This window comes from Strix uralensis, chromosome 3 (assembly GCF_047716275.1).
Source record: "Strix uralensis isolate ZFMK-TIS-50842 chromosome 3, bStrUra1, whole genome shotgun sequence".
Classification (NCBI taxonomy): Eukaryota; Metazoa; Chordata; class Aves; order Strigiformes; family Strigidae; genus Strix; species Strix uralensis.
The window spans coordinates 117553817-117579181 of NC_133974.1; the positions used below are offsets into that span (position 1 = coordinate 117553817).

The following is a 25365-nucleotide window of genomic DNA, read 5'->3' on the forward strand; positions in this document are numbered from 1 at the left end:
TGCCAGCTACGATGCCGAGTCCATGAACCCCCACGGCCCCCGGTGGAGAAGCGCAGCCAATACGGCCTGCGCACAGGCAGGCAGAGCACCCCAGCACCCCGGGCCGGCAGGGCGGGGGGGCCGGCAGGGCGGGGGGGGCGGCCTGCACATGGAAAGCAGCAAGGCCGCCCAAAACGATTTGCCTCGGCAATGGCCGCCGCGGAAAAGACGGGTTTTCTTCCGGGCCGCTTCGGACACCTCAGCAAGCCCTGCTCCACCTCGCGACCCTTGGCTCGCCGCTGCCGCGCCACCCCCGCCCCAGGAGCCGCAGCCAAGCCTGCCGCAGCGCTCCGCAGCCAACGGGGCCCGGCCCCGGCGCACGGGGATGCAGCCCGCCCCAGATCTGTCCCGAGACAGGGAAAAGGAGGCGCCCCTCGGGAAGGTCCTGTCCCCACCCGCCGCCGTTCCGGTTCTCCTCCCGCACCGTTCACAGCTCGGGGCGAGGACGCGGCACTGCCCGGCCCCGCTGCCCCCACAGCCGCGAAGGGACCGAACGCCGCACCGCGACCTGCTCCCACCGACCCGCCGCCGCTCCCCACTTCCGGGTGCCGGGCGCACACGGCACGCAGGCCACGCCCACTACGGGTGGCGACGAGGGCCAGGAGCGCTCGCGAGAGAGGGCGGGGTGGTGGCGGGCTCCGCGCCTGCGCTCTGTTGCGCCTCGGGGCGAGGTCGCCGGCCGCGGCTGCCTCGTGAGGGCGGCGCGGGGGCTTGTTTGTGGTGGCACATGGCAACCGTGTGTCGCAGGGCTTCTGCTTCCCCCCTCGTGCTGCCTGCACAACAGAAATGGGTGTGAGGGACAGAAAACTGTGAAAAACCGGAATATCTTCTGACTCTCCTAGCTAATACTAGAAACGAGAAAAAATTGAGGTTGGGAGCTGAAGGCTGCGTCTGCAAGAGCTCAAGATGCTTGTGGTACACTGGGTGTCGGTATGGTTTTTCTGATGATTAACGAACTTTGTTAAGGACTGTTGCGGGGCAGGTGCAAGGAAGACTAAAACCGTAATGTCAGCACTAACATTACTGCAAACACAGTGTTAACCAAAAATTACAGTGCAGCAACTTCATCAGGCCTGGGGTGCTGGGGTAATTTCAGCCCTGCACCCCACCCCACATCCACCTCATTTGGCGTTGGTGAGAACTACGCTCGCTCTCGGCAGGTTTTGGGTTGTAAGACTGCCCCGTTCTCGATGTTACTAGAGAGGCGATTGACAACAAGAGGCAACTGCACACAAGTTTGGCCTGTTTCCAGTTCCTTTCCTGCTTTGGTGTTATCATGATCTATAATGCCCGTAACATAAAATCTAAATTCTTATCATTTGCTCATATTTCCCTTCCTTGACAGTTAGCTACAATCCAGTAGGTGCAGGTTTCTATCGATCTCTGAGGGCTGACATTTGTTTTAAATTATAAAAAAAAAATAAAGGCTAAACAGAGAAGAGTGCTTTCTTATTTGATCCTGGAGCAACTTCGTGTGTGTGTGTGTCCAACCTCATTTCTACTCTTGGCACTAATACAACTGATTAGACAATTCCCATGTTTTAAAACCACAATCAGCAATTAACAAACAATATCACTGCAATCGACTATAGGCTGGATAAATCAGTGCAGTGCTGCATCAGTCTGTGAGGACCGTCCTTTAAAGCTGTAGCACCAATGGTGGACTGTAAATGTTTGTGTTTCCAAGCCAGCTTCTCAATTTCTCCATTAGCACATATAACCTCTGTTGATGCTCTTGAAATCTCTGTTTTCCATGAGCATGTCATTTTCCTTCCCCATTAACTCCCAAGGATTGAGGATTGAAGTGGTGTTTAGTTATATCGTGCTTTGCCTTTACAAAGTCCCTTTGTCTTCTGTAAACACAGTATATTTGCACTAAGGGGAAAATAACTTCCTGAAAGCCACACAGCTACATAAAAGCTGATACCACATGCACAACCATTGCTATTTTCCTCTGTTCTTGTCAGCTGTTACTCTGTGCAGGTACTACACCTGCAACACTGCTGTGTTTGATGTCACAAACCCGAGGTGGTGATAATGCTCTCCAGTGGGAAATGCAGCCTGGCTGGTAACATCAGCTGGCAACATCCCATAAGCAAAACTGTCACCAACAATAAATGGCAATGGCCAGATAGGACACAGGCATCTTGACTGTGATGCTGGAAGGCTTTCTGTGGTATTCATATGCCCTGCTTACGTCTTGGCTGTGCTGGTCTTGATACCATGCTTAGTCATTTCTCCTAAAGATTATGTCTGTGTTACCTTACTGCATGTTAGGAGTTTTACACGTCATACACAGCCCCCTATGCACAAGTAACATGGGCTTACTTGTGCTGGTATGGGTTTTGTGGTGCTGAACCACGAGACATATCTGTGTAGGCATGCTGAACATGGGCTGGCTGTGGTGTAATGTGTGAAGGTGAAGCACCTCCCCTCCTGAGCTGTGTCTTGTTCCTAAGCACTTCCTGTACAATCTTCTCTCCTGCTACACTGAGATGTATTTTCTCCAGATTGTACTGTGAGGTATCGTGCAGTCCCTCCACTGCACACTTTTATCAGTGCTAAGCTTTCCTTGCATTATACTGGTATCTGCTCCAGGAACCTGATGCTATGTAGAACATTTTTATGTAGTTGCAATTTTGTAACAAACAGAAAAAAAAAGCCAAACAAAACAACAACTATGTAGTTGCGTTTTTAGCTGGCATACTGTTGACTCAGCAGCACTGATGATTGTAACAAGTCCTTCTTTGGTTTCTTTCCCACCTTTAGGCACTTTATTGAGCTCCCATGTGCCCTTGACCTGGTTTCTAGAGGCCTACAGGCATCCACCTTTGACCTGACTTTAGGTAATGCTTCTCCAGTTTGGCCTTAGAATATTGCCGTATCTTCTCATAGCAGTTTTTTTACAGGAAATTTAACAGTCTTGGTGTTTGCCTCATAAAGACAACAGTTAAAGTCCATCCTTAAAGACTGCAGCTGTCCAAAAGTAATGGACTTGGAAGAGGTGAGGGGAAACAACCTCATTTTTATTTGAGACCCAGATCAGATGCGTGTCAATGTCAGAGGAGGCTGTTCTGCCTGCAGCCCTTCAACTGGTTTATTCTGAAGGCCAGTTTGTTCTTTCTCCTTGTCCAGAGGCCTGGGGATGGTACTGCACACACCAACCAGCATGTCTGGATGCTGAGATGCCAGCCACATGACATCTCCCACGATGGCAGGGCCTTGGCCGGCATCACTTGTCTGTTGAGTCCCATCTCAGGCAAACACTACCTTAACAGCAGCGTTTTCATTCAAAAATTTTTTCAATCCTGGAAATACCTCTGTCACTACTAAAAGATCTCTCTGTCCTCCTTTGGTTTGTGGCAGTTTATCAATATAGGGGTCAGTCCTAGGGATCATCTTTTCTTTGATGTTACAATGGCAGAAATTGCTCTTCCTAACCCTCAGTTATTGTGTAACTACTCCATAAGCAACACAGACTGTTTGTCCTCCCTGTTTTAACTCTTGCTTGAGGTCTTCCTGCTCCTTCCTGACAACACCCATGAATTGGAACAATTATTTTCTTTTTCAAAAGTCCCTGTTCCTCCTCATTCTTGGTTTTCATTTCTCTTGACTTGACACCATGCCCTGCTCACCAGCCCCATTCCTGAGCTTTCAGAAGGGACAGCCTTCAGAGCCCTGCTGTCCACCACAGGCCCCCTCTGGACCACCCACTGGCTCTGGGACTCCCAGAGTAGATGTCCAGCTGGCCAGGTCTCACCCGTGCAGGAGGCAGCGGGGATGGAGACTTTTGCAAAGAGCCCCTCTTTGCCACATCATACCCAGACAGCCCCCCACCCTCTGCAGCACACAGACAAGGGCAGGAATCTGCCTCTGATCCCCATGTATTAGCTCTAGGGTGTGTGTCATCCCCTCCCGCAAAGCACGGCCAAGACCCCAAATCTGTGCACAAAATGATAACATTTATTGAAAGAGTAATTTTTTTTTTAATACAAAAGAAAGCTCTGTACATAGTACTGTGATTACTTCCACATCCTTCCAGAAACACAACCCTGGAAACTGGAGGGGAAAAAAAAAAAAATAATCCCACACACACTTATGCGTACACACGCACACACACGCACACACACACACAACCCTCAAACTAGTAAAATGAACTAAAAATGTCACCACACAATAAATGCCATTTCATCCCTGATACACAAGTGTTCTTACAAGTCTGCACTTAAATAAAATACACCATTAGCGTTTAACCAGCAGTTGCCTTTGGGGAGCCAGGGAGGGGATGCAGTCAAGACAGCCTGAGCAGCAGGGTCTCTCCTGCCATCCTGGCCCGACAGCTCTGCTCCACAGTGCTAGCACAAGCAAAGCGGAGCAAAGCCAGGACACAGTGATGCGCTGGGGCAAAGGACAATGCAAACCCCAAGCCCATCCTTCTCCCCAGACGAACTCCTAGGTACCCAGCCTTGTTTTGGAAGCATCACTGAGCAGTTTTCCAACACCCAGCGACAGGGCATGGCACAGCACTCCCACATGCTCTGAGCTGCGGGGTACGCATCACTCTTAGAGCAAGGATACTAAGGGGAGGCAGCATGCAACATCACTCTCACTGGATGGGCCACCCCACTCCCCACGAGCCCTTCCCAGGCTGCGTAACGAATAGACCAAGGGCTGAAAGACGGTTCTGGGAGCTCTTTGCACAGGGGCCTTGGAGGGGACCTATCCACCTCTGTGCACTAAGGAACGGCTGTAGAGGGGGAACTACAGCCCAGATCATCGGCTAGGAGCTCAGAAGAGGCAACCTGAACAGTGAGCAGGGAGAGCAGGGATCAGCCACTGCTGGACACTTGCCACCCAGGGAGGAGTGGGGATACCCATATCCCTTAGGCAGTCACAGGTAGCACTTCTGACACTGTTATTGGTGTGGAGAACAGCCGCAGGCCTCAGGACCAGAGGTGAACAGGGCAGCCATCAGAAAACCCAGTCCATCTCTGGCTCCCAAGCACTCTACAAGCCCCTTGCTCCTGAGGAATGGGTTCCCCACTTCTAGAGACTGGCCACTGCTTCACTTGCCTTCTGCCCGTTAAGCCCAAAATGATGGGTATGGAGTCCTCAGTACAGGTAAGTGGGAAACAAGCATCCCACTTGGTTCAGCTTGAACCCTGGCACATGCTGGTGGGTGGAGAACACAGCTTAAACGCTAATGCTGAGGGAACGTGTCCAAGGTTACAATACAAACTCAAAAGCAAGGCCCCTTTCCTGCCTCCATGCCCACCCACCCCTCTCCCATCCCCCTGGTACAAACCCCATGAAAACTGTACAGGAGCCAAACTTTTATTCCTTAAAGAATTACATAAATACTGAGTTTAACACTTAGAAAAATAAAGTAATTTTCTTTTTTTTTTTTTACTTTTTTTTTTCTTTTTTCTCCAAGGCTTCATCTTTAACTTAAAAAAAAAAAGTTACAGTAGCTGCTCCTTCCCCTAAGGATTCAGCAGCTTCTCTCACTTGCTCACTCTCCCTCCAGGGACAGGGCTAGGTAGCAGAGCCATTCACAGCAACTCCCATGCAGGACCAAGCATGCTCCAGCCCTTCTTCCCCAGCCTTGCTGAGCCTGCACAGGCATCACGGCTGCTCCTCCACAGCCCAGGATGGCCTGCAGGTCACCCTGGTGCTCAGAAGAGCCTGCCACCTGCCCAGCAGCTCAGTGCCCCATGGGCTCTTCCTTTTGACACTTGAGTTGTTTCTCCACCTTGCATCAGACAGAAATTTAGAAAGCGCTGGCTGGAGCTGCAGGGGGGGGATCTGGGAAAGACCCAGCCATGTTCCCCTGGGTGTACGGAGTCAGCAAGCAGTGTGAGGGCTGAGAGAAGAGTGTGGGGCTGGGCCAGCCACAGAGCCCCCCAGGAGCTCTCCAGGGAATCGTTGTGCTCCTGGGCATCCACCAACCACCTCAGCTGTGCAAGGGTGGCCGCCGGGGCAGAGCCAGTCAGGCTGCAAATCTGCCAGGCAGCCCAGCGAGGAGGCACTGAGGGCAGAGGGCTCACTGTAGTGCATACAAGGACGGGGCCACGTGCCGCAGGCTGCACCCTGCCCTCCAAAGGGAGGGCATGCAGGCCCAACCAGAGATGTACATGCAAGGTGGCCACTCTCCCCTGTCCAGAGCCCAGGGCGAGTTGCTGCAGCCAGGACCTGTCACCCCCACAAAGGCACATTGCTGAGGTCAGCAGCACAGCCTCGGCCCGCTCCGAGCTGCATCCGCAGGACGGCTCTGGGTCCGAGCTGAGCCCCACACAGAGCAAACACTCATGGGCAAGGTGACTTGGAGCACCCAGAGCCAGAGCCTCCAGCTGGGAATGGCCCGCAGTATTTATTTACAGCGCAGAGCAATCCTCCCCTCAAGAGACAAGTTTCTTTGGCTGGCGTGAGACAAGCACAGCTATCGCAGCATCCAAACGTCCCCAAGCCCTGCATGGCCCCAGCACAGCTCCACCGCAGGTAGGTCCTGCAGCCCCACGCGCATGCCTGTGTGTATGTGTGTGGGTGCGTGTGTGTGTGTGTGTGTGCATGTGTGGATGAAGGAAACGTGAAAAGGCAACAATAAATAACTGGTGCAGTCTGTACGAGAAGGAATTGCCACCAGCCCCAGCACTGGCATGACAAGCCAGGGACAGCACAAGGCTGGCAGCAGAGGCCTCTCAGTCACTCTTGGCGCTGTGTGAGGTGTCCAAGTTGACGACCTGCAGCTCCGTGAGGCTGCTGCCACTGCTGCTCTGCTGCCCGATGACAGCCATCTAGAGAGAAAAGGGAGGAGGAAGCACTGGGGGACAGCATGCCCTGAGACCATGTGTGCCAGCAGCCAGGGTGACACTGTCCTTTCTGGGCACCTGTCCAAGGAGGGCAAGACTTCCTCACCCAAGGGTGAGGGGCACTGACAGCTTTCCCAGAGCTGAGGACTGGCCCTTCCCAAGGGGCCGGGTCTGCCCAGACCCACAAAGGGTGTGCAGGCAGGGACAGAGCAAGGACAGCCGCATAACACCTGTGAGTACCACTCTGCGCCTACCTGGTGAAGCTGGACAGCTGAGACTGGGATCTGAACGGTGCCTGATGGGGCTGTCAGGAACACTTGGGGGACGCCACCTGCCACAGAAAGAGAGCGCACAAATGACACCATCCCTTAAACAGTGCTCCACCATGGGCCCTTTCTCAGCACTCCATGAAGCTTCATGAGGATGAAGGTGCCTGTTTGCATGCATGGAGGCATCCCAGGAGAAAGTCACATGTGCTAGTTTTCCAAATGCTGGGAGAAGCAGGCACAAGCCCTCAAGCTGTCTTGCCTGCATGCTTCATGCTCCCTCATGCAACCACACGTCCTCTCCAGTCTCCTAGCTCCCTCCACTGCCTGTCCCATATGCCACCCATCCCAGCAACCCTCACCCTTTTTCCCCAGCAAATGCAATCCTTTGCATAGAGAATGGTGGGATCTAAAAGTGCACATCAAGCATCACCCTTGCCAGGCCTTTGTACAGCCACTAGGACTGCTTAGAAGAAAATTATTTGAAATTGATATACAGCATAAATACATGCGAGATGAGAAAAATCAGGGTGTCAGAGCACTTAAGGGAGCACTGACCCAGACAACTGTCTTACCCTGATCCTGGACCTGGCCGTGGGACACCTGCATCGCTGAGGGAGCCTGTGAGAAAGCGTTGAGGACTGCAAGTCCACCGTCTGCAAGGCCAGATGTGGGCGCGTACATCACCGCATGTGGGCTGGGGTACATCATGTGGCCACCCACAGTGGTTGGCACAGACGATGTCATGATGGTCGCCGGGAGGGTCACTGGCACCAGGACAGACTACATGTGAGCCACACGAAAGGAGTCTGCTACACTTAGACACCTGCTCAGAACCCCTCCCTCAGCCACCCTTGGCATGCTGTCTGAAGCAGCAGGTACATGGAGATACCCATCTTGTTCTCCCAAGCTCTTGGGGAAAAGCCCCAGGGAACAGACAGGAGAGCTGAAACCTCTCCTTTCATGAATGAGTATGAGAGGGCAGAAAAGCACAGTAGCCAAATATCCTAGAATTGAAATCAAGTTGGGATACATGTTTTCTGATGAACCTTTAATAAAGCTGTTGAACTGGATTCAGTCTGCATCCAGGCACCTGAACTCCAGTTTTGCTGACAACAGAGGAGCCCTCTGCATATACAGTAAAAGTCTCAAGTAGATGTGAACCAATGCCTTGTGCTAGGAACAAAGCTGGCTCCCCAAGAAACCATCTGAGAATTGGGCAACCTGTTCCCAGCTCCATGCTGCAAGCAAGAGCAGATCACGTGTCTGGAGAGGCTCTGAAATCCCTTGTAAGGTGCCCTATGCACAGCAGCATCTACCTAGATAAAGCATAGCACAGGGGCTGGCAAGAGGAATAAATACACCTGTGAAACTGTCAGAAAGGCTGGGATAGACTTGGTCTGGAGAAGGATCCTGGGCAGGGAGCAGGTGTGAGGTCTATTGGTGTGGGTTGTTATCAGCAGTGGTTAGGAAGACAGAACAAGGTTACAATAACATCCCGATTACCTGTTCCACTGGAAGAGGTCTGGGTAAGGTCAGTGCTGCTGTCACTAGAGGGAGACGTTTGCTGCGGTGCCTGGTGCACCTGGATCGCCTGGACTGGGACCTGCTGAGCCATGGTACCACCTGGGGAGAGAGACGAGCCCATGAGCCTGTGGCTCAGCAAGGATACAGGCACTCTGGGCCACGGGAAAGACCCCCACAGTCCTTCTCTGGACACATACAGCTCCACAGCATGGCTCTGCACTGCTCTCGGGGAGGCTAGTCAAAAGCAGCATGTGGCAGAAACCAGGCCTTGCCCCAAAGAGCAGGCCAAAATCTGCTCTTTCCTGGTACACACGGGGCCAAGGAAGGGTTAGCTGGCCTACAGGGCTCCAGAGAGAAAAGGAAAGGGCACAGCAGCTTTTGTCCAGCCCCCAGGCATGGTTCAAGTATGCCTGGGGCCCTCCTCACCATTCCTGGCTCCACCAAGATACAGCACAGATGATGTGGGGAGGAGAGGGCCCAGCACATGCCCCCAGCACCACCCATGCCTAGCCAGCCCTGCAAGGATCATCTCACTGCATCAAGCAGAGCTGCAAGAGCTCAAATGCCCAGGCCAGCTGGGTTCTGTTGTCTTCATACTCTGAAGCCCAGCTCCATCCTCCACAGAGCACTCAGGGAACAGCTATCTCACCCAGCTTGTGATCTCAAGGACATCACAGTGCCCTACACAGGGATTAGAGATCACTGGGCCACAAGGTGTGCATCCCAAAGCTGCAGGTGCACAGCCACACAGCCTCCAGCCCAGCCCACTCACTGCAAAGCTCTCCAGCTCCAGAGACAGAGGTCAGCACAGAAAGCTCCCCTCAGTCTCAGGTCCTGTCTCTAGATGGAAGAGCAAGGGATGCCAGAGAGCAGGAATCACCGGCCACCTTGCTCAGACTGGGCATGTCCCCATGCATCACACCACAGAGTCACACACCCATTATTCTCTTAGCTCCTCCAGATCACAAGGGAAAACCAGTCCCATTTCATGGGATCACGCTGTCTGCCAGGGCCCACGGGAGCCATAAGGGCTCCAAGAAAGCATGCACGCTATCAGACTCATTGACCTGGGCCCAAACAGGCAGGACGCAAGAAACACTGTCTCACTCTTAGTGCTGGTCCTCTCAGATGATAACTGTCCCCACAAAGGATAGCCTATCCCTGCTCTGAAACTCCAGCCAGGAGCATGTCCAGCCCTAGTACAACACCTGGAGAGCCCTGATTCAGTGCAACAAGAAATTCCTACCAAGGACAATGCACACAAGGCAGCACAGCAGCACCACTCCTTCCTCTGCTCTGGGTCTCTCCTAATCTATCATCTGCACTGTGGTTCAGTGACTGGCTGCATATCCAAATACAAAAGCAAGGGCAGCTGCTCAGAGCCAAATGCGAGCACTCAAAAACCATCCCTTGGGCATCTGAACCCCTGCGGTCTCCTTCCATCAGTCCTGCTAGCAGCATAGTTCAGCCTCAGCACAGCTGCACCAGGGACCGACCTCCTCAGAGTTTGTTGATCACAGGGCAAACCCAGGGGCAGGAGACTGACAACCCACTGCTTCAATGGTCTGTATCCCCTAGGATGCTGCTGCCACCTATGCCAAGCATTCTCTTCCCTCTCTTCCCATCTTTCCTCCCCTGCAGGTGGGTGCCTTGTGCTCCCACCTCAGTGGGGGGTCAGCTCTCTGGCCAGGACCAGGACCCCCACAGACACCTCCATCCCCCCACCTCAAGCAAGCGGAGGAGAAGCGAGTGCTGACCTGTCAGCGACACAATCTGCCCTCCAGCTCTGGCAGGGAAGCGGAAGACTGTCTGTTGTGCCTGCTGCAGCTGTCCAGCCGTACCCGTGACCACCTGGCCCTGCTGGCTGGAAAGAGCCAGGGAGTGCGACTGTAACTGAGTGAGAGGAATGGTAGGGGTCCCCGGAGAAAGGGAAGCACCTGCCAAAAGGAGGGAGAAAGAAAGGCTTTGTCACCACCAGCTCTTTTCACTCCCTCCAGGCTTCTCGGTGCTGCCCTGGGGTCCCAGCTCAGCTCCCTGCCACCACACCCTTCCCAGCAGCAGGGCCAGCTAGCAGCACTCTAAGGATTGAACAGTCACTACACAATCCTTCTCCAGCCACCGGCCTGGCTGGGCTCACGCAATGAATCCCAGCCAGGTTCACCCTACAGCAGCAACCACTCTGCTTCCTCCTGCTACTATGTCTCCTCTCCTCTGGAGAGGGCAGCAACACACTCCAGGTGCAGAGACGGACGGATGCAGTCCTCAGCCCCTAAAGGCACTGACCTGACATGAGGGTGAAGCCGGTGGGTATCGGCATGAGGCCCCCAGATGTCACTGCACTGGCTCCAGTAGTCTTCAGCACTGTCCCGTTGGCACTGGTGACGGCATTGGGGCTGATGCTTGCAGACACTGGTGCCAGGTAATTAGTGATGGGGAATGACGGGCCACTGCTGACCTGCATGGAGGTCGAGGTGGTGGGGGCTGTCTGGATAGTGGATGTTGTCCCCGGCAGGTTGGTGACAGTGAACGCTGGTTTCAGTACATCCTGGGGAAGAAGAGATTGTGACAATTCAGACCAGCCCTTGGATCTGGTCAACATCTGCCCATGAGACCAAACCAGGCTGCATCCCCATACTAAACCATACCCCCATAGCCTGGTGCCAGCACATGGAGCAGAGCCAGGGTAGCAGAGCAGAGTTGCTTGTACAAACATGAGGGGACTGTGCCCAATAATACAGCATGAGGAGAGCTGGAGGGAGCTCAGCGTAAACCTTGGATACAAGCCCAGGGCCACACAGGTCCCCTGAGAGACTTCCCTGCAAGACACCAAGAAACAGAGCAACCCTTCCCCTCCCCAGGAGTCCCCATAGCCTCTAAGAAGAGAGCAGCTTCTTTTTGGCACAAAACAGGCAAAAGCAGTCCTTGCAGGGACAGACGTAAAGGCAAACACACTGTCTCCTGTCAGGAACACACACACCACTTCCCTTATGGCAGGAAACACATGGCCAAGAACAAGCTGAGAACTGGCTCTTAAAGGCAGCGGTACACCTAAAAGCAGCAAGGGAGGGGTGAGTTAGGCCAAACCCAGACATCAGGGAGGCCCAAATCCAGCCCTGACAGCTGCTTAGGCAGGCCCTGGGGAATGGCTCCGCAAATCTCCTGGAGCAAAGGGGAGAACCTGGCCAGGGGAAGCACCCATTTGCCAGTCTGCTAGCAGGAGATGGGCACGAGGCAAATATTTCCAAGGGACCCCGCATGTTAGGTACAGCCAGCACGCACTACGGCCCTGCAAGGAGCGTTGGAGCTTTACGCCTGCCAGAGGACAGTGCCACCAGGGAGGCTGAGCACCAGGAGGAAAAGGGCCCTGTGCTGAGGCAAAGCAAGCCTGAGAGGCTGGCCTCCTGGGTCTGGGAACAAGGGAAGAACGTGTATGCCAGGCTGCAGGGCACGTATCACCCCAGTTTCCACAGCCACAAAGCATGCAGCTGGACATGGCTTAGATCTGCAGGAACCAACCAAGCCCAGCATGATCCCTGCTGCCCCTGGCAGTCACACTTCACCCAACAGATCTCCTTCCCCCAAATCCCCTTTTGGATATCCAGGGTCTTCGCGGCTCCTCTCCTGCCCTGCTCAGCTGGCCAAGAGCAGACTGCAAATACACTGCTCCACAGGAGACCGTGCCACAGGCCACAAGGGACCCGCTGTCCCCGTGCCCTGCCGCGGCTGCCAGCATGCCTGGGAAGAGTTAAGGCTACCACACTCCCACCCCTCCCGCTACAGGCTGGTGGGCCCTGCTCTCCCACGTGCTAAGCCTTGTTCCCAGCTTGTCAAGCTGCCAGGAACAAGGAATTCACAGCTCAACGAACAGCTAAAAAAGGGAAGGCAGCCCATTTTGGACAGGGGGAGCCAATCCTGGGCACTCAGATGTGCCCCAGGGCCTGGGGAGGGAGGAGAGCAACGCCCCTCTGCCCTGGCACTGCAGTCCCTGAAGTCTGAATTAGAAGAGGCACATGATAACAGAGCAGAGCCCAGCAGAAGCACTTTCCATTAGCTCAACCAAACTCCTGCCATCTCACACAGGACATCGAGGCTGTGGGTGCCCTCCCCACGTGGGTGACAGGGCAGAGTACCCCCCAGTCCACTAGGCCATGGGAGCCATAGCACAGCAGGGTGGGTCCTGTTCCCAGCTGGAAAAGTGAGGCTCCCTCATCCCCAGGCATAGCCCTGAAGCTGTACACCCCCGAGATACAGTCCCCAAGCAGCCAGGGCATTTAGCATCCCCCCACGCTCTGTACTCTCAGGGCTGGAGAACGCATCCCAGAAGATTCATAGCACCCTGCTCAGGGGGATTCTCAGGACTCCCTAGAAGCACAAGAGCAAACCTCAGAACAGCAAATGTGCTTAGGAGGGATGCTGTGCCATCAGGCTCAAACCACGCATGCCCCATTCTCTGTCCCCCCTACTCTACCACAGGTGAGACTTGGATTCGTCCCATCTTTGCTGTGTTTTTCTTGGGCTGCAGCAATAGCTCCCAGTACAGAAAGAGAGCTGGAAGAGACTTTAGGATTGGACACCCGTTGCCTTCTCCCCATGTCCATCTGTGATGCCTCTGAGCCCTGGGCACCTTACCCCCCACCACCACCTTGCAAAGCCCAGACTACACAAAGGCCAGCCTTCAACAGGAACCAAGCCATGGGTCACCTTCAGCAGAGATTACCCAAGGGGTCACGGACAAGTCCTGAGGCAGCCACCACCACCCTGAAGGCCCTTACGTTCCTGATCCAGCTGTACATCCATTCCCCACCATAGCTCAGTGCAAACTCCAGTTTGCAGAGCAGTGCCTGGGGAATCAACATGCAGTGGAGAGGTGCAGCACAGCAGCAGGAGATGCCTGATAAATGCTATGCAGCATGAGTGGACCACAGGGCACAGCCTAGGCCATCTGATACCCATCCTGGACCACAGTAGGGTCTTGGGGACAGGAACAATCCCAGCTTCTCCCCTCCATAGCTTCTGAGGGCTGCCTGGAACAATGCTGCTCAGCATGGCCCAGACCCCCAGGCCAACATTACTATGCAGATATTGTGGGACAACTGGCCTTGGAGGTACATGGGAAATCCTAATCCGGTCTCTAACACCTGGTCTGCATTCCACATGGGGCAGAAAGTCCCACCTTTCCCCCACCCCAAAAAGAGATGAACAGATCAGGGCTACTCCATGCTTCTCATCCCAATCTAGAGCCCCTGAGCTCCCTCCAAAATCCCCTCTCCCACATAACCACACCCAGGAGATTACATGAGGGCACTGTTGTCCTTTGTGGCCTGCGAAAGATCAGACAGGTCAGTGCACAACAGTATCACTGTGAGGATACAGCTGCTCTCTTAAAAGTACAGCATGCCCCAGTGCCAGCTGCAGTCCAAGCTCAGGTCCATAGCAGGGAGTTTGGGTTCGGCACAGCAGCAGGATCTCATAGCTGCTGCTGGCTGTAGCACAAAGGAATACCAGCGGGCTGCTGACTGCAGGTAACAGCCTGGCTGCATTGCTCCCCCCTCTGCTGCAGCAGCTGAACACAAGCAGGTTTTGTCCATACAGAAGTCCAGGAAGCAGAGTTCACCGGAAGGCCAGGGAGCAACTGCCCAACCCTCTCAGAGCATCCTATGTGGCTGGACCTGAAAGTCCAGTCACTTAATTTCCTGCCACCTCCTCCAATAAGGCACCCATAACCCAGCCTTGTGTACCACCCACCCCTCAGCAAGGATGTCAGCCACCTAGCACGGCTGACCCACAGGCTTCCTTCACCCTCAGAGAGCTTCTTGATCTATATGAATTGGGCTGATCTCTGTCAGAGCGCCAAACCAGGCTTCCGGCCCTGCAGAAAGCACAGGAGGAAGGTCTGGGTAGGACTGTCCCCAGCCCCAGGGCTTGCCACGACAAGAACCCTCAGCAGACCAGGGTGGGTTTAGCCAGACGTCAAGCAGAAGACAGGGACACAGGGCTCCTCCAGCCCACACCACATGCTGGCTGTGGCCACAGGGCAACCACACTAAGCGTTACCACTTGTGAGTACTGGGATGGAGCTTGCAGGGTTGCATCAGAGAGCAGGCAGAAAGAAGTTATGCTAAGATCTCCTCTGCAGAGTAACTGTACCCTAAGAGCACACTTCCTTTGGGGCCATCTAGCAGTATTTTCAGGAAAAATTTTAAGGGACATGATGCGGACAAGCCCCATGCCAGGGACAGGTCATCTGCCATGCACGGTGCTTCCTGCACCTCCAAATTACTCCAGGCACAGGCAACTTGCCTCATTACAAAATGCCCACAGGACTTGCTTTTTCATCCAGGAAAAGCCCAAGAGACACAAGTCCTTACAAACACAGGCTACACAAGGGAAAAATTGCTCGTGACAATGGACACCTTTGCCTACTGGAAAGAGCTGGCACAGCTCACACTAGGAATCAGAGGCACCCCAGGGAGTCACACCAGACTGGGACAGCCAGGACTCTTGTTGAGCTCCCATCAGTGGGAAGCCTTCCCAGGGACCTTTCTGGGCTCCAGCACAGGCTCACTTCAGCCAGGCCCACCACAGCTCCTCTGCCTGCAGGGATCTCTGGGACTGCTGGTATTTCTCAGGGCTCAGCAACGATAACCTTTTGCTTGGGGCAGCACTGCATACATGTGGGGAAGAGGGCATGGAGGAATCATGGCTGCCGGGTACTCAGCAGCACTGTGACACAGCTGTGGGGCTGCCACAGGATACAAACATGCAGCTGAACACCCCTGAAGCCCCAGAAAACATGCTGGGCATGCACTCGCCGCCTTTGGGATTACAGCACAGAGATCTCCAACACCCTTCTCTATGTTCTGTCTGCTTAACGTTTAGTGACTACTACATGGCAAGGATGCTGCTGTGGCTTGCGTACGGTTGGCTGGAGGGTTCCTGGAGTAAGGCCACAGTTCATGTGGAAGGATGCTTTTGCAGCAAGCCCAGTACCCATGCCATGAGCACAGGTACAGCAGAGCTGCAGCAACTTGCAGCACCCAACGGCACTCTACAAAGGCCCGGGAAGCTGTGGCACAACCCCCAGTTCAGCACGTTGTCCCAGCCTCGCACCACAAACTCCCCTGTTTCCCACCTCCAAGCGCGTGTGGACCTGAGTACCAGCCTGCAAAGGAAGCAGCAGGGATACAAGAGCCAGTTTTCTTGCAGCAGCTCCAAGGAACAGCACCAGGGAATGCAGGGACAAGACAAGGCCCTTCCAGCAGAAAAGGGCCATTGCCTGACTCTGCACCCGTGGGCAGGCCCTCTGCAGCACCCTGGGCGAGAGGCCACAAGTAATACGGGCAGGCAAGGGCTGGCGCCTGTAGGGACACCAGGCAGGGAGCAGAAACGGTCCGTCCAGCCAAATGTTTCCATTCCCCATGTCCTCCCTGCCCCCTTCCAAAACAGCACCAAAGCAAGAGACAGCTGCAGCTTATAAGGAATGTGAGGGGCCCTGCCAGGGACTCTGGCGAGGGAAACCAGGCCTTATAAGGCCATGGAGGCAGAATCAAATTTTTATCAATGAGTGCGAGAGCGTGGAGACGCCCGGGGAGAGATAACGGCACCAAGAGCTGGCCAGGGGGGTGGGCTGGGCTGGTGGGGAGCCCTGCTGCAAAGGCTAGGGCACCTGTCACCCACCTCCCTCCCTCTCCAGATCACCACTACCACCAGCCAAGTAAAAGAGCCAGCCCTGAGAGGCCACGGCACAAACTCACACAGCAAAAGGGGACCCATTCTCAGCTTCCCAAGCTGCTACTCAAGGATGGCTGGGGATGATCAGGGCTCCCAGCACAGCCCCACAGGCACAGCCCGTGCCTCCCAGAGTGCCCAGGTGTGTGGCTGAGCACAGGAATGTTACCTTGGTCTCCCCACTGCTGTCCGACTCAGACACCTGGTAGGTGAGGTCTGTTTCCTCAAAGCCCGTGGCGCTCATGCGCTGGTCAGTGGTCGGGTCCGAGCGCGGGGGTGAATCTGGGGAGTTGAGGCACGTTTGGATCAATGCCTTCCCCGTCTCACTGGTGATCATAGGTTGCAGCTTCCGTGTGGCAAACGTGTACACGTGGCCCGTCTCGCTGGCCACCAGCAGCAGGACTTGAGTGCCAGTCAGCGTGGAGAGCTCGTAGGCCTGCCAGCAGCACGAGAGAAGAACGGGGAGTCACAGACAGCAGGGACACATGTGGTGCAGGACAAGAGTCCCTGGCGTGTCCCTGTGCTCCCAGCGTGGGCCTCCTTTTGCTCATACCTGCTCCGGCTGTCGCCCCAGAGGTGCTATGGCCTCTAAAACCAACTCAAGATTGGTTCCCTACAGGTTGAAGTGCCCCATGTTGTGTTCCCATCTCCTTTAGCACGTCCTTAGGGGGTGTGCAGGCCAAGAGGCCACAGGGAAAGAGTGGTCTCCTCAGGAGAGTAGCATGAGGACGCGGGGCCACTGGGCTGTCTGGAAATTCTGGAAATCCCACTCGCTTCTCCCTCCCCACCTCACCTCTGCTGAGCCATGTGAGAGGACGCTACTGAGGCCACGTGTCTCCGCTACCTCTTTCCCCTCACTGACACCCCAGCCAGGGCAGGACCCAGACACCCCTCTCAGTCTTCACAGTCCTGAGCACAGCTGCACCCCTGCAGCAAGGCTACCGCCCCCCCAGGATTGACCCGTGGGCTAGGAAGAACACTCTTCATATGCCACCATGGCACACTCAGTGGTCTCACACAAGCTACCACAGCCAGGATGGCCTCATTCTGCATCCCATGCACCAGGACGTGCCCAGCGGTACCCCACAACCGTTCCCACCTTCCCAGGGTGCGTGAAGCCCAGCTCAGCTAGGATGCAGCACTGCCCAGTTGGCTAGAGGATGCTACTAACACCAACGGGGATGCCGATGAGCCAGCAGCATCCAAGTGCACACAAAACCCCCTAAGTTTCTCAGCTTGTCTTTGCACGACCGCTCTGGCCACCGGGAACCACGGAGAGCCCTCCGGACCGACCGAGACATGGCGCTGGCCCCCTCCGCAGCCGGAGGAGCCAGTCCTGCTGGGCCTTGGCGGGACAGGGCAGCCCGGCTGTGCCACGGGACTGGAGCGGCACCCAGCCGCGGCTCACCGAGAGGGGCCCCGAGGGCTCCGGTCAGTTCCGCCCGACGGCTGAAGGCTGCACCGGGACGGGCCCCTCCGGGCGCAACCATCATCCCCCGGCCCCGGGGCTGCCTGACCGTGACCGCCGCTCGCGGCTGACCACCTCCCTGCCCAGAGACCCGCGGACGCCAGGGACCGGCCGCAGGCCACAACCGGCCCCGCCAGAGTCCCCCGCGCAGCCCCCCGGAAGGAGCTGGTGCCGGGCCGCCCCCACCACTCCCCCCCCCCGCCGCGGGACCGGGAAGCCGCCGCCGTTTCCGGGCAGGGCCCCGCCGGCCGGTTCCCCGCTCGCCCCGGAGGCGCGCCGCCCAGGGGCCAGCGCTCCCGCCGGGCCACCGGCCACGGACAGGTGGGTGCCAGCCGCCAGCCGCCCCCGCCCCCCCGCGCCGGCCGGAGCCCCGGGGCCGCACCTTCTTCATGATGCCGGTCTTCCTCTTGCTGAAGGTGGTGTAGCGCCGCAGCTTGTTGTCGATGAACTCCATCTTGATCTTCACCCGGCCCCGCGTCTTCTTCCCGGGCTTGGCACCGCTCACGGCCCCGCCGCCCCCGCCGCCGCCGCCGCCGCTGTAGGCGGCCGCCGCCGCTCCCGCCGCGGGCCCCGCCGCCGCCGCCTCGGCCAGGCCACGCTTCACGCCGCGCCGCTCGCCGCTCAGCTCCTCCTCCTCGGCCGACTCCGAGTCGCCCTCGCTGCCGCTGTACAACGCTTCCCGCTCCAGGCGGCCCCCGGGCGGCCCCGCCGCCGCCGCCGCCCCACCACCGTTCGCCCCACGCGGCACCGGCGACCGGCCCAGCCCCGAGCCGCGGGCCAGCGCGGCGGCGGCGGCGCCGTTCCCGGCCCCGGCCTGGCTCGGCAACATCGCGGCGGCGAGCGCGGGTCGGGTCGGGTCGGGTCAGGCCGGCCCCGCCATGGCCCCGCCGCCCGCTCCGCGCTCACGGCCCCGCTCCGCCACCGCCCCCGCCGCGCCGCGCCGCCCCCATATAAAGCGATACAATGTTGCCTTTTATGGAGAAGGCGCTCCTTATATGGGGCGAGCCGGCGCCCCGCCGGGAGGCGCCACCGCATTGGCTGGCGGCCGCCAAGCGCCGGCACCCATTGGCCGGCGGCTGGCGTTTGATTTGCATACGTTCCGGCTGCGCTTGCGTCACTCACGGCTTGAAACACGCAGGGAGGCTCTTAAAGGGGCAGCACGCGGCGACGCGCCGACGGGGCGGGACAGGACCGGACTAAGGCGGGCAGCGACGAGCACCTAGAGCGTTACGCCGCGGGGGTGGGGGGCGAGGGCGGCCCGGCCCGCAGAGGAGACTGGGCTGAGACACCTGCTCCTGGAGCCCTGGCTCCCCCCTTCCTGCCGCCGGCTCCAGGCACTTGTGCCTTCACAGAGGACACAGCACGTGGCTGAAACCCCCTGCCTTGCCCTCAGCCCCTGCTTCGCCATCCTTAGTGTGCAGCCGGGAGGAGCTCCAGCCCACCACCACCCTGCCTGCCTTGTGGTGGTAACACCAGGCGTTGCTCCGGGAAACTCTCCACTCCTACTGTTCGCTGTTCCTACACCCTGTGGGAGACAATGTGCTGCCCTCTTGTCCCCGGTGGCTGCAGTGTCTGTCTGCCTGGGGTTTGGAGGAGGGGCTGCAGAGGCACCGAGAGGGCCTGGGGGCCATGTGGGTGCTCAGGGGTGTGCAGGGCACAGGACTGGGCAGATGTGACCAAAACACACATCGCCCAAGCACAAGGTGACCACTGGTCAGAAGAAAAAGGGTCTCCGTTTAACAGGATAGGCAAGGCCCCAGGAGGAGAGAATAGGGTCCTGTACTACAACCATCCACAAGTAGGACAGACCACCTGTACACCTGTCCCCGGGGGAGATGGCTGGGCTGGCCCCAGTACACAGACAGGGGCCCACATCCACTCCCACGCTGCAGCTCAGAGGGTTCCTAGTGGGTGGTATAGGCCATCTCTGCTCAGGTGCAAACCAGGACCTCCACAGCAGAGACAGCCCATGCAGGCAGGACAACTGGGTGCAAGGCAGGCTGCATGTGTGTCAGCGAGGGTACAGGAGGGACCATGCAGCCTCAGAGCTTGAAGCTGTGAGGACAGGCAGAGCCACATCTTTGGCTGAGAAAAGGGCTCTCCACACTGTCCTACAAACAGGAACTGCAACCCAGGGCAAGACCTCACCTCTGCTAGCACCAGCCCTGCCACAGACCCATTGTGCCTCCTGGGCCCCCCATGGAGGGTTCTGCAGCTTGCACAAGCCCTTTCCATATCTGCCTCATCACTCAGAGGATGTGCATGCTTGCCACCAGTCTTCAGAGCTGTCTCCCACTCTCTAGGGCCAACTTCATACAGAGCAAGGGAGTAACTGCAATACCAAACACCCCCCTCACCGCCACCGCCTCCCCCTCCTCCCCGCCAGCCATGCTCCTCCAGTGAGCACACATGCCATTTATAGCTCCCAGCAGGGCTGCTGGGACTCACATGCCTCCCATCACATGCCCTGGCCACCCTCCCTTCAAGCTGAGCATAAACTACACCTAGCACAGGTGAGACTGAGGCCTTGCTGTGTCACACCAGGCTGAGGAAGGGTCAGCAAGACCCTCTGCATGGCTGGAGGCACCAGTTAGGTTGACAGCAACCAGCACGTAGATCTGACAGCCAGAGCCAGGCCCCTCCGCCTGCTCTGCACGAGTGTGCAACCACTGCAGGTACCAGGATTGGGGTTCCTCTTGCCTGTAGGGCTGCTACACGCTCCCTCCTTACTCCTCCCTCTGCACCTTTTGATTGCAGGGCCATGTGGAGGCCTTTTGCTCCCCAGGCTGCAGGAGAGTCTGAACAGGCAAGAGGTGAGAGCTTTGGGCTGTCTGATCCCTTCTGCTGCCATCCTCTCCCTCTCCAGCCTCATCTCAGGGATGCTTTCTGAGACGCTTGTCCCACTTGTGCTCTGAATGAGACCAGAGCATCAGCCTGCCTCTGAGCTTCCTGGGATGCTAATCTTTCATCAAGCCAGTCAGATGCACACTGTAGAGCCAAGCCCTGTCCCCAGGCCACCATCACCCACAGGACACAAGTTGCCAGCAACAATGGACCTCCAGAACCAAACCAGCACCCAGTGGCAGTTGAAAACAGCTTATACCAGGTTTCTGGTCACTTGACAGCCCCATCTCATCTTCACGGCTATTTGAATTTACAACACCCCAGACATACAATTCACATTTCTAACCCTCTTCTTACATAGCCGTGGGCACAGCACTTGGCACTATGCCATAAAAAAAGCCTCTTATCTGATTACCCCCAAGGATCCCTTCAGACAAGCTGCTGCCTGTGCTGGCTCCAGTGTAGCATGGGCTCTGGTGCCAGCTCTGATAGAGCCGTTCTTTGTGGCCCTGGATAGCACAGGTTGTCTTCCTTTCCTGAGTTTTTTGGGGTTTTTTTTAAGATGTTCCTTCAATTTGAGCTGAGGCAACTGGATCCCACCTCTGTTAACTGCCCAAGTCCTCTCATTCTCCTGCAGGGGCTCCGATTTCCTTCTCTCCTCCACTGCATTTAGCTAGGACTGTATTTGCTCAGCTTGCTGTTTCCAATTAGTTTGGCCGACATCTGTCCCATCCCCAAGGATACAGAACTTTTTCATGACATCACTCCCAAAAATACACAATCCCCAACCCTCGCCTTTCTGCACCCTTTGGGTCTGGAGTTTGTCCTAGCTTTGGTGCCTTTCCATTTGCTTGCTTCCCTGTAGTCCCCAGATCTTGACTCCATGGTAAACAGGCACTCGAGTCCCCAGGATGCATTGGGATAAAGCCAAACACCCCATCCCGACACTGGTCACAGAACCAGCCCACTGCAGCCATGTCGTTCCCTTGCAGTATGCAGAGAGAGATACCTGCATGCATGAAGCTGGCAGAGCAAGGATGTCACTTCAGAAGCCCTGGGTTCTGAAGATGATCAGAGATGCTGCTTGGCTAGGCCACCACAAGTGATGGTGCCTGGCTCCCCCTCCAGCCCACCCAGAAGCATTTCGAACAAGCACAGCAATAGCCCTGCTACTCTGCCTGTCATGTCCAGCATGGGGCAGCAAGGCGGGAGGACAAGGAATCATTCATTGTGTCCAATAAGCAGGTGGCCTTTGCCTGGGGTAGAGACTCAAGGTCACTTGCTGGCCTGTCTGTTGGCTGATACTGTACAACTGCCCCGACCTGCCCCTCGCCTCCCAGACAACCACTGAAGAAGAGCACCAATGACCTGGATGGAGCAGGTAACCCCTGCTGAGGGATGAGATGCTGCAGCATAGGAATGCTAGTCCAGCTAGAAGGATCAAGTGACAGTCTGCGATATGATCTATCCACAAGTGCCCAAGGAAGCAGTTGCAGAACCATCTGGAAGTATTTCTGGGGCAAGATGTGCTCTAGAGGTAAATACCACAGGGACATGCAGGCAAGACAAGACACATTCATTAGCAACTTGGCTGCAGGAATCAGCCCACAGCGTGCAGCTGTCCTGCCTGAGATGCAGGGCAGCAGGCAGCAAAGTCCACAGGAACGGGATGGATGGGAGAGATGGAACAAAAGGATATCAAACAACAGCAGATTCACGTGAGAGGTCGCTTGCAAGTTGGAGAGCATGCATACAGCAGTGCTATGGAACTTGCACAATTCAAAAGGGTTGTGTGCACACTGGGAAGGACTGGGGGGAGCAACAAGAGGGACATTGAGCTGCAAGGGGGAGAGAATGCACATCCTGAGACATCTGCCCAGTAACACCTCCTCCCAGTGTGCACAAAGTCACAAGCCCCAGGCTGTGATGGTCAGGCCATCTGCAGAAGGGTCATGGAGGCAGCAAGGGTTCAGGGTGGCGATAACCTGCTGCCAAGCCCACTATGTGAAGTAACACCAGGTCTAGGAGGAGAGAGGGGCCCAACAGCCAGCCACAGCCACATCTTAGCCTGCCAAGAGACCTTGGCTTGGGGAGACTCCACAGCTCCCAGCTGCCAGACCCAAGTGTGAGGAAAGGGACACACACTTCTGGTAACACTGCTCCATAGCCAGCAAACTTGCTTGCACCCAGATGGGCCCAGCTGACCCCCTTCCCAAGCCCTGGACCAAATCTGAGCTCAGAGCCAGTTAGCACATTCCCAGAAATGAGCCATCTTCACCCTCCAGCATCTCCATAGGCCCTCTGGGTAGCAGAAGTGGGAAAAAGGATCCTGGACATTTTCGGTCCATCCCTGCTTAAAGCAGAACCCACTAGATTGGGTTGTTCAGGGCTTACCTGGTCCAGGGTTGAGTATCTCTTGACGATGGAGATCCCACAGCTTCTCTGGGACCGTCTCAGACCTTTATTGCCCTTGGGGAGAAGCGTTTTTCCTAATATCCAATATGAATTTCCCTTATGCTCATCACAAGTCCAGCCTCAGTAGGCCTCCTGGAAAAGGTCAGATCTTTCTCTATAACGCCCTAACCCAGACTTGTACAGCAAGAAAAACTGCTGGTCTGCAGCTTGGCCAAAGCCAGCATCCTGCTCTGGCTCCAAGGGAAAAGGCCTACCCTGTGCTGGCTTGACCCATGTTCATGCTGTGGGGACTGGGGCTTCTTCTATACCACCTGCCCGCTCCTCCTTCCCCAAGAAGAGACTGTCAGGACCCTGCCATTGCTCAGGGTCACCAGCACAGGGGAGAGGGCTACAGTCCACATGTGACAGCAGAAGTCCCCCCCGGTAGCCCCATCCAGGCCTGGCCCTACTATCTCCTCAGTCCTGTAAGAAGCAAGAGCTGAAATCTCCTGTGCGAAAAAACACAATGCAATGCTGGTTGCAAAGCTGCCTCAGGCCACAGGGGTGGGTGCACAAACCCAAATACAAAGGAGAAAAGTTGCTAGGAAAGCTTGGCTACCTGAACCGGAGCGGGGGTAAGCCTGTCAACGTGTCCATAAACAGTTGCTTGCAGGGAGTCTGAGGGGGATATTTTCTCGAGACACATGTCCCTCTTGGAGAGCAACCCCTGACTGCCCAGAGAGACGGTAAGCACTGAGGCAAAGTGAACCCTCAGGGCACAACAGGTTGGGAACAGCATCTCAGATGCAGCCAAGAAGGGGGCAAAAGAGTTAAACACAGGAGACAGATGCCTGAGGAACCAGCCCCCAACCCTTCCCATGAACCATGTGAAGAAAACAGTCAAACAGCCATCTGACAGCAGTGCCTTACAAAGACACCCCCCGCCCTCCCACAAAAAAAAAAAAAAAAAAAAAAAAAAAAAAAAAAAGCCTTCTTTATTGAGAGCAGCACATAAAAACCCAACAAAACCCAACCCTTCTTGGCTGCGGTACCCTCCGCTCAAGCAAACAAACTAACCCACTCTAGGCTGCATTCCAGTAACAGAAATACTATTGTAGGGAGGAGTCAGCGCTCTGGAAGAGGAAGAGGGGGCGCTGCCCAGAGTCGTTGTACAAAAAAAGGCACAGGGTAGCTGGGAAAGGTAGTGAGCTCCTTCATATGCCAGGCACTTTTGTGTTCCTGCTGGCTGGCCTGTACCCGTGGGGTACGGGGGAGGCAGGCATGCCTAGCACAGATGGACAGAGAGAGGGGCCAGGCCAGGCCAGCAGATATGCACATGGCGAGTGGGGATGGAGAGCCTGATGCTGGAGCCCAGCTCTCGCCGGGTGAGGGGGAGCTGCGCTCCGTTCACGCTGGCAGCCCAAGAGCGTTGGGCTGGGCAGGCGGAGAGCAAGAGGAAGCAAGGGCTGTCTTTTGGGACCCACGGAGGAGAGGGGTGGCGGGGCTGGGGTACACTGGCTTGTGCTTTGAGTCCAGCAGCTGCTGGTGCTGAGCTGCTCATGGGCGCACTGGGGTCGGGCTCAGCAAGGGGCCGCAGGAGTGCCAGGGGCTCCCCAGGCACCTACAGACCCCTGTCCACCCCGCCACGTCCTTCCCCAGCAACGGCCAGGATGCTCAGGCTTTGCTGTCAGCTGGGCTGTCCCCGAGGGTGGTGGCGAGCTCGCTGAAGGAGGGTCGATCCTTAGGGCTGGGGGCCCAACAGCGCTGCATCAGCTTGGCGAGGCGGGAAGGGCAGCCCTCGGGGTGTGGGAGCTTCGTTTTTCCTGACTGCAGACCTGGCATGAAAGCAAAGTCCAAAGGGCCACTGGGAAGAGGTGTGATCCTCTCTGCAGAGTGCAAGGAGAGCAGTACCTCTCCACATGGGCTGGAAGAGCCTCCCCAGCCAGAACAGCACCGTGTCAAGAGCGGGCATGTCACACAGCCTGCCTGGCCCCCTCTACCAGAAGAAAAGGAAGTAGGCTACAATGCCAGGGACAGCACAAGGTACTCCGCATACCTGCTAGGACCTCATCATCTGCCAGCGAGGTGTAGGGCATCTCTCCATGCGTGAAGACCTCCCACATGAGCACCCCAAAGGACCACACGTCTGACTTAGTGGAGAACTCGTCCTCCAGCACAGCTTCAGGAGGCATCCAGCGCAGTGGGATCCAAGCCTGGCGGAAGTGGTAGTACTCGCTGCAGGAAGGACAGGCAGGCTATAAGACTGGCACCATCCCCTCCCCTCCCATTT

General features: G+C 56.4%; 3 protein-coding genes across 17 annotated transcripts in view; all 3 read right to left on the reverse strand.

Moving 5' to 3' along the window:
• Positions 1-591, reverse strand: part of LOC141941419 (cullin-9-like) — a 34020-nt gene extending 33429 nt beyond the window's left edge. For 7 of the 10 annotated variants that reach the window (XR_012628310.1, XR_012628309.1, XM_074864121.1 and 4 more), the window contains exon 1: positions 435-500. The gene's annotated coding sequence lies outside the window, so the exon portion shown is untranslated. Of the gene's footprint in view, positions 1-434 lie in introns of all 10 variants that reach the window. The other 3 variants (XM_074864122.1, XM_074864123.1, XM_074864117.1) reach the window with 3 other exon arrangements.
• Positions 592-3982: 3391 nt separating this feature from the next.
• Positions 3983-18694, reverse strand: SRF (serum response factor). 4 transcript variants are annotated; one of them, XM_074864092.1, is made up of 8 exons: positions 18220-18681; positions 16539-16805; positions 10925-11186; positions 10399-10578; positions 8621-8740; positions 7690-7881; positions 7103-7179; positions 3983-6833 (listed from the first exon to the last, which is right to left on the reverse strand). In XM_074864092.1, the coding sequence occupies exons 1-8, from the start codon at positions 18664-18666 to the stop codon at positions 6738-6740; spliced, it is 1641 nt and encodes a 546-aa protein (XP_074720193.1). In that variant the 5' UTR covers positions 18667-18681; the 3' UTR covers positions 3983-6737. The 4 variants fall into 4 exon arrangements, with proteins under 4 accessions (XP_074720193.1, XP_074720195.1, XP_074720194.1 ...); XM_074864094.1 differs by lacking the exon at positions 7690-7881 and having other exon boundaries at positions 18220-18694; XM_074864093.1 differs by lacking the exon at positions 10399-10578.
• A 5358-nt stretch (positions 18695-24052) lies between these two features.
• The window catches only part of PTK7 (protein tyrosine kinase 7 (inactive)), a 39187-nt gene continuing 37874 nt past the window's right edge, over positions 24053-25365 (reverse strand). For all 3 annotated transcript variants that reach the window (XM_074864098.1, XM_074864096.1, XM_074864097.1), the window contains 2 exons: positions 25132-25310; positions 24053-24910 (listed from right to left, as the gene is read on the reverse strand). In XM_074864098.1, coding sequence (XP_074720199.1) covers positions 24750-24910; positions 25132-25310 — 340 coding nt within the window. In that variant the 3' untranslated portion in view covers positions 24053-24749. The remainder of the gene's footprint in view (positions 24911-25131; positions 25311-25365) is intronic.